This window comes from Oncorhynchus mykiss, chromosome 10, assembly GCF_013265735.2.
Source record: "Oncorhynchus mykiss isolate Arlee chromosome 10, USDA_OmykA_1.1, whole genome shotgun sequence".
NCBI classification, from domain to species: Eukaryota; Metazoa; Chordata; class Actinopteri; order Salmoniformes; family Salmonidae; genus Oncorhynchus; species Oncorhynchus mykiss.
Genome location: NC_048574.1, coordinates 19,315,750 through 19,324,120, shown reverse-complemented (window position 1 = coordinate 19,324,120; position 8,371 = coordinate 19,315,750). Strand labels below are relative to the sequence as shown.

The window sequence follows — 8,371 nt, the reverse complement described above, 5'->3', positions numbered from 1 at the left end:
CTGCTTCACACACAGCTCTAAGTGTCATTAACTAACAGCCCCGAGGGAAAATGTGGTAGCCGGTCGGTCTATCGCCATGCCATTGAGCATGTCGTAGCCTAATCATACATGGAAACACCAGTTCCCTAGAATGTGTTATGATGCTGGTAGATCCTGCACACTTGTGTCTCACTTTTAATTCCCATGCTTGTAATGCCTGTCACCTAGAAATCCAGACTGAGTTCAGCTCTGTTGCTAGTTTGTTACGCTCCACTACTGAAACATAGCGTGGTTCAGTCTAGATTTTGAGGCTACCTGTCTTCCTAGGCTAGTCTATATTCACTACAATGTCCTATATTTCACTACATTCTCATATCATCAAAGTTTCAGTCATAGAGACTGTTGAATGTAGTCTGTTGAGGAGACCATAAATGTAGGACTGCATATCTCTTGCTTGTTCTACAGCCAGGGTAGCTGGAGGGAATCGACTAATCTCATAAGAGGCTAAAGCTGCTTGAGAACCAGGGGCAAGGGATGTAGACTAGCTAGGGGACTAATTTATTGTAGTAGGCTTGCTTGACGTTTTATTGCAGTGAAAAAGTTAACATGCGCTCCGTTTCAAATGTGCCAGGCCTTTTTGGAATGACTTTCGAGACAGATCTGAAAGGTCATAGCAACACCAATGGAGGCTGAAGATGGTGGATATTTGTTAGAGTTGATATTTCAGATCTGAATACCAGGTTAGGATGCATCTGGAGAGTAGAAGATAAAGGTATGTAGGCTATAGTTGTATGCTAGCATTTCGGCTATGATCTTCTTGATTTTTACTAGCCTATTATTATGGCTACAAGGCCCAAGTATTACATTGTTTTGTTGTTTGACCATATTCTTAAGAAAGCCTAGGTTTTGGAGCAAAAAAGTGTGACATATGGTACATGATTTGAAATTACATAGCATAAGCATTGAACTAATAAGCCTGTTCTCTGACTACAATTGACACCTTGTAGCCCTAGTTACTTAACAAAATGTAACAATGACTGTAAAATATGAATACTAAATATTTTAATTATGTGATATGAATATTATGTAGCTTAGGCTATTGGGGGATAAAACTAAATAGGAGATTATACTAGTGTATGCCTAGATATGACATTGCCTCTGTTTGACATAGTAATGTCAAGTTGACTCTGGTTTCCCCTGTACAGCAACAACAATGATACTTTTGGAGGTGTGCTGCTGCCTGATTGGCTGGATTTCACTCTACTTTGCATTCTGTTACCTGAATGGCCAGCGGGGCAAGGAGTGGAACTGCAGGCTGGTGACACTGACACATGGGATCCTCATAGTATGTCTTACTGCATACATTAGCTTCATCGATGGGCCCTGGCCTTTAACACATGCAGGTGAGGTTTGGATGTGTGTTACTGCAAAGCATGCAGGTGTATTAAGTTTCGATTTATTTCAGTATACATGGCAACTATTTGAATTGCAGCATGAGATTGACCTTGACTAACTGACCTGTCCCGTTTGTGACCTCAGGTACAGAGAACACCCCGCTCCAGATCCTGGCCCTGGTGGTTAGTCTGGGCTACTTCCTATTCGACTTTGGCTGGTGCATCTGCGTCCGCACCGAGGGTCCTGTCATGCTGGCCCACCACACCATGAGCATCGCAGGCATCCTGTTGGCGCTGGGCCTGGGCAAGTCGGCAGTGGAGACATGTGCCGTGATTTTCGGCAGCGAGATCACCAACCCCTTGCTGCAGGCCCGCTGGTTCCTCCGGCAGGTGGGCCGCTACGACAGCCTGTGGGGGGACGCGGTGGATCTGCTCTTTATCCTGCTCTTTGCCCTGGTGCGTGTAGGCGTTGGTGGCATGATGCTCTACTGTGAGCTCACCTCTCCCCGGCCCAGCCTCATCATGAAGGGAGGGGGCCTGGCCATGTACACACTGGCCTGGGTCTTCATGGTGGACATTGCCAAGTTTGCCTGCAAGAAAAGCAGGACAAAGTACAAGAGGTGGCATGAGATGTGCAAGTTGGGAGAGGTGAATGGACACACAGGGAAGACTGAGTGAAGAGTGAGGTGACTGGGGTGGAGGTATTTAATCTGAGACACATTGGGCGACCGTCAGCTGCAGTCCCGACATTGTGTTCCAGGGATCACCTGCTGTGTGGTTGTGAGCGGTAGGCATCTAACCAGGTTCAATATGAAAATCTGGGATGGAGGTCTGAGATTGGCTCAGGGGTGTGAAACTATCAGATCCTTAGGGCTCTTTCCCCACACGAAAACAGACGTGAAATGCAAATAAGCTGCTGTAGCCTGGGCAGTGTGTTCCAATGCATATTTAACTACAAAATGTTTTTCAAATATTTTGGCAGGCAGTAGCAGTCTCCCTGGTGTATATCAGCTTTTACCCTTGGTGGCTGAACTACAGTACAAGTTGGATGCTGCTCTGCGATATTGCGTCCGTCCACTTGCTGATGGTGAACTGATGAGTTTGATGTCTGATGAACAATTGATCAACATTTGTACAAATGCAGCTCTACCCCATTTTGACTTTAATTGTGGAACTCCCTCACAGGGAGTGTTTGACATCAGTGTTTGATGTCGGTGGCACTGAAGTGGTTTGAATACAAACTCTAGCGCACATCTTTTATTGTAATCTCATAGGAATGCTAAAAGGATGGAACATTTTGTCTACCTCAGTGAAGTTAGTTAATACCTTGTCAATGTGTTTTAGTTTTGACAAATTAAATATTTCACATTTCAAACTATTTCTAATTTAAACTGACAAACAAATCATGCTATTATCAGACTTGGTATTCAATATGGTTTTCTGGACCATGTTGTTGTGCTTGAACTAGATGTTTGTGTGTGCTGCTTAAAGTTAAAAAGTTGATCCTTGCATCACAGTTTACATGGATCAGTAACCAAAACTAAGCTGTACTTCGATCATATGCTGGTATGGTCAATATTGTACAATATTTAAAGTGTGACTGCCGAGGCAAGTCTCACTAATATACTGCTATTGCAACTATTTTTAAATTGGTTTTGCAATACATTATATGTCCTCTGGGTGACAGTATATGCTAATGTTTTGTTTCCAAGAGCGTCATGAGGAAGTGTGCCCCCAAGATTGAAATTGCACTGATGGAAGTTCCTCTACACTCCACCTTGGTTATATTATGACTAAATAATGAATGAGACTGTAACAACCAATAACTAATCCTGATTGATTTTAATTTGTGATGAGATAATTTATTTTATTATAGTATGTTATGCAGCCAGATAAAGTGCTTTATTAAGCAGGTAGGCCTAGGCTATACCGTGACTAATGACCAAGTGCTTAGATTAGCCCATAGCATGGACAAGGATGTGGAAAGTCTGATACATTACCAGACATAAAATCCTCTGCTCATGGATAAGGGAGACAAAGGAGGGAATACCATTAGTTATTTTCAGTGTATAGAATACACCACAAAACAGACTGTCATGTAGAATGTATGATGCTATAAATGATTAACAAAGGATTTTGTGCTCAAATTATGCCTATAGCCTAAAGCGCTTCAGACTTGAGTCATTTAGGCCTAATACTTGTATAACCTACGGTATCTATCTATACATATACACAGTTGAAGTCGGAAGTTTACATACACCTTAGCCAAATACATTTCAACTCAGATTTACACAATTCCTGACATTTAATCCTAGTAAAAATTCCCTGTCTTAGGTCAGTTAGGATCACCACTTTATTTTAAGAATGTGAAATTTCAGAAAAATAGTAGAGAGAATGATTTATTTCAGCTTTTCTTTCTTTCATCACATTCCCAGTGGGTCAGAAATTCACATACACTCAACTAGTATTTGGTAGCATTGCCTTTAAATTGTTTAACTTTTGAGGTCAGGGCTTGGTGATGGCCACTCCAATACCTTGACTTTGTTGTCCTTAAGCCATTTTGCCACAGCTTTGGAAGTATGCTTGGGGTCATTGTTCATTTGGAAGACCCATTTGCAACCAAGCTTTAACTTCCTGACTGCTGTCTTGAGATGTTGCTTCAATATATCCACATAATTGTCCTTCCTCATGATGCCGTCTATTTTGTGAAGTGCACCAGCCCCTCCTGCAGCAAAGCACCCTCACAACATAATGCTGACACCCCCGTGCTCCACAGTTGGGATGGTGTTCTTTGGCTTGCAAGCCTCCCCCTTTTTCCTCCAAACATAACGACGGTCATTATGGCCAAACAGTTCTATTTTTGTTTCATCAGACCAGAGGACATTCCTCCAAAAAGTACGATATTTGTCCCCATGTGCAGTTGCAAACCGTCGTCTGGCTTTTTTAGGGCAGTTTTGGAGCAGTAGCTTCTTCCTTGCTGAGCGGCCTTTCAGGTTATGTCGATATAGGACTTGTTTTACTGTGGATATAGATACTTTGTACCTGTTTCCTCCAGCATCTTCACAAGGTCCTTTGCTGTTGTTCTGGGATTGATTTGCACTTTTCGCACCAAAGTACGTTCATCTCTAGGAGACAGAACACGGTATGACGGCTGCGTGGTCCCATGGTGTTTATGCTGGCGTACTATTGTTTGTACAGATGACCGTGGTACCTTCAGGCCTTTGGAAATTGCTCCCAAGGATGAACCAGACTTACCCGGGTCTACATTTTTTTCTGAGGTCTTGGCTAATTTCTTTTGATTTCCCCATGATGTCAAGCAAAGAGGCACTGAGTTTGAAGGTAGGCCTTGAAATACATCCACAGGTACACCTCCAATTGACTCAAATGATGTCAATTAGCCTATCAGAATCTTCTAAAGCCATGATATCATATTCTGGAATTTTCCAAGCTGTTTAAAGGCACAGTCAACTTCTGACCCACTGGGATTGTGATACAGTGAATTATAAATTAAATAGAAAGTCTGTAAACAATTGTTGGAAAAATTACTTTAAACGGTGTGCTCTGATGAGTAATCCTGAATAACCTCAAAATTAATAGCTGAATAAACATTTATTTAATGTATCCGTTGGATAAATCATGTGCAATACATTGGCCATCTACTGGTCTGTATTTTAGCATTTTCTTTAGAATCATGACGATCCCATTTGCTGGCCAGCCAAACTAGCTGCTGACAGCGTTTTGAAAGTTCTATTCCGAAAATGTACTCTTTCGTTTGAGTTTCAATGCATGTAATTCCATTAAAAGTAGTCAAATAGGAAATAACGTTAGGCTACTGAAAACGGAATTTGTCGAGATCCGTGTGTTGCTTTCAAAAGTTGCTGTTACGAATGCTGTGTGCGGACAAGAGGAAAGGAGCTTTTTTTCCCCCTTTTGGGGGGTGTGGGTGGGAAAGCGTTTCCTTTTTCCATCCGCACTACAGTACAGTAAAGAACGAGAGGCCTGTTCGAAAGTGAAGATCACTCATGTAAATTAACTGGGGATTCGGAAAACCTTTAGAACGCGGCGAGGATCACTTTCATTGTTGTCAAAGTTTAGGAAATTATTCGTGGCATGAAAGACCAATTTCGTCTGGGATAACATTAGGGGCGAATTGGGAATGTTACCATGAAAACATTTCGGAAGGAAAAATAAGGGACACTCGAAAGAAGCCAAGCTTCATTTGCGATAACTTAATTAAAGGAAAACTATGACCAGGAGTCTTCTCGACGATCAAGGACGAGTCTTGTCAAGATATTGTTCAAAGGAGTAACTTTGTGAAGTGGCATTTCTCATGGAAACAAATATGTTGCCAGTCTGCTAATATTTTCCCGGTGGTCCATTGACAAAGACTATTGCTGACAGCGGCAGGCGATGCCCAGGCTACAATGTGTTCGCATTTAATGTTTCTCCTGAAGATATTGAGAGGTTAACTTTTTATTTTCTCGGAACATTTCACCATATTCAGTGTTATCAATGTAACTGCGTTATTTCATGCACGCCCCTGTAATGGTTTTAAAGAAGAACATGTTTATACTTACCTCTGATATCTCTCTCTGGCCACATTTTTTACATCAATAGCTGGAATAAACAAAATAAGCCAACGAATTCAAGTCTACATTGTGGAATAGCCCATGTATATGTTCTTATTTTAATGGATTCAAATATTTTTTATCGTTGTGGAACGCTCTTGGACGGACATTGAAAAGGTCAAGACGTAGTCATTCTCCAAAATACAGAGGTTGTCGTTTTGGTAAAAATGCTAGTTGGATAAAAAAAAGCCTACGTCGGGGAAAAACACATAACGGAAGCCCAATGAGCGGCATACAGTCAACACTCCCTGAAAGGTAAATCATATCTAAAAACCACGATGTAGCTCAACTCCTATACGGGCGTCGCAATCAATGTCATTTCACTTTTGCAGTTGTATTTGTCCCTCCCTTCGCAAGGCTATGTATTGGTATTTTGTGGCCAGCAGTATATTGTCATGTAGACTAGCTATGCACAAAATGTGATCTGGCCATGTCATGTTTTCAGGCCAGAGGTGTACTACAAAGCGGGATCAACGAGTGAGCCAGCTAACTTTGATAAATAAAATACTATTGATTTTCTGGTTAATTAAGAAAGCTAAACTTAGATATATGTTTTTGGTTGTTGAATCCATTAGACCATGTCCATTTAATGCTCATCCTAAACAATACATAGTTATTTCAGAATGTTCTGGGAAGCTAGCTGGCTAAGTCATAGCCCATTCAAAGATGCGAACTACCTTCTGTGTTAAAACTGGTTAAATTAGTGTACAGTAAGTTTATATTTTGCATTTGTGAAATTAATGTTGATGTGATATAAAAGTATAGGGCGTTTTTTAATGTTTCTAGAACCCTACCGACATTGAGAATTGATTCACGTTTAGATGGCTGTTTTGGTTGCGAGAGACAATTCGCCTTTTAACAGAGCATGTAAGGTCCTTGGACTACAAGGAGTGACGTTAGTCTCCTTTAGTCCATTATTGGGCTAGCTGAATCATTGATCTCGCTTTGTAGTATACCCCTCGGGACCAAATAAGTTGTTGTTTGTTTTCGAACCCCTTTTTTCCCCCTTTCTATTGTGATTAGATTAGTCTGATTTGCTCCATAAGTAATACGATATGCTCCGTGTGGGGCATCTCCTATTCAATTATTGCTGCCTTAGTACCAGGAACATTATTGCATGTCTTGTAAATCCTAGAAATGTCATATACCAAATATGATATGGGTATTCTATTATGGGTATTCTATGTGCTGTCCTTCAGTGAAAGTGGATAGCAAAGCACAGGGATTTGAGTGGTGACAGTAGCCTGTGCACTTCTTATTTTACTTAACTAGGCAAGTCAGTTAAAAACAAATTCTTATTTTCAGTGACTGCCTAGGAACAGTTGGTTAACTGCCTTGTTCAGGGGCAGAACAACATTTTTACCATGCCAGCTTGGGTGTTCGATCTTGCAAACTTCCGGTTACTAGTCCAATGCGCTACCCACTAGGCTACCTGCTGCCCCGTGGATGAAGAGGACTTCCTTTGGATAACCTGATAACCTGGAATCTGTGCCCAACTCAGTTTGGTGTGGGTGTGTAAAGATTCATGTTGAGTCTTGTACTGGAGTTTATTCAACTTTAAGTCATCTGTTTATCGAGAAGGGGAGGGGAGAGGACATTAACAGGTGCTACTGTGTCAAGAGCTCAAAACCAAACCAGAAAACTAAAAAAATATATATTTAATTTATTGTCACATATAGGTGCAGTGAAATGTGTTGTTTTACAGGGTCAGCCATTGTAATATGGCGCCCATGGAGCAAATTAGGGTTAAGTGCTTTGGTCAAGGGCTCATTAACAGATTTTTCACCAGGTACTCAAACAAACAACCTTTCGGTTACTGACCCAAAGCTCTAACTGCTAGGCTACCTGACCCAATGCTCCCAACTGCTAGGCTACCTGACCCAATGCTCCCAACTGCTAGGCTACCTGACCCAAAGCTCCCAACTGCTAGGCTACCTGACCCAATGCTCCCAACTGCTAGGCTACCTGACCCAATGCTCCCAACTGCTAGGCTACCTGACCCAAAGCTCCCAACTGCTAGGCTACCTGACCCAAAGCTCCCAACTGCTAGGATACCTGACCCAATGCTCCCAACTGCTAGGCTACCTGACCCAAAGCTCCCAACTGCTAGGATACCTGACCCAATGCTCCCAACTGCTAGGCTACCTGACCCAAAGCTCCCAACTGCTAGGCTACCTAACCCAATGCTCCAACTGCTAGGCTACCTGACCCAAAGCTCCCAACTGCTAGGCTACCTGACCCAATGCTCCCAACTGCTAGGCTACCTGACCCAATGCTCCAACTGCTAGGCTACCTGACCCAATGCTCCAACTGCTAGGCTACCTGACCCAATGCTCCAACTGCTAGGCTACCTAAATGCTCCAACTGCTA

General features: G+C 42.2%; 2 protein-coding genes across 5 annotated transcripts in view; both read left to right on the top strand.

Moving 5' to 3' along the window:
- The first annotated feature begins 295 nt into the window (after nt 1–295).
- Nucleotides 296–3,668, top strand: tlcd5b (TLC domain containing 5b). Its single transcript, XM_021617671.2, has 3 exons — nt 296–751; nt 1,185–1,382; nt 1,519–3,668. Exons 2-3 carry the CDS (start codon nt 1,193–1,195, stop codon nt 2,049–2,051), a joined length of 723 nt encoding a protein of 240 aa, XP_021473346.2. The 5' UTR covers nt 296–751; nt 1,185–1,192; the 3' UTR covers nt 2,052–3,668.
- Nucleotides 3,669–5,092: 1,424 nt separating this feature from the next.
- The window catches only part of arhgef12b (Rho guanine nucleotide exchange factor (GEF) 12b), a 114,676-nt gene continuing 111,397 nt past the window's right edge, over nt 5,093–8,371 (top strand). For 2 of the 4 annotated variants that reach the window (XM_021617669.2, XM_021617666.2), the window contains exon 1: nt 5,094–6,256. In XM_021617669.2, the coding sequence (XP_021473344.1) occupies nt 6,225–6,256 (32 nt within the window). In that variant the 5' untranslated portion in view covers nt 5,094–6,224. Of the gene's footprint in view, nt 6,257–8,371 lie in introns of all 4 variants that reach the window. The other 2 variants (XM_021617667.2, XM_021617668.2) reach the window with 2 other exon arrangements.

Excerpts from the sequence above, each read along its gene's own strand:
- tlcd5b (XM_021617671.2), top strand. The coding sequence starts at position 1,193 with ATGATACTTTTGGAGGTGTGCTGCTGCCTGATTGGCTGGATTTCACTC. Across the intron at positions 1,383-1,518 it reads CTGGCCTTTAACACATGCAG|GTACAGAGAACACCCCGCTC; the intron begins GTGAGGTTTGGA and ends TTGTGACCTCAG.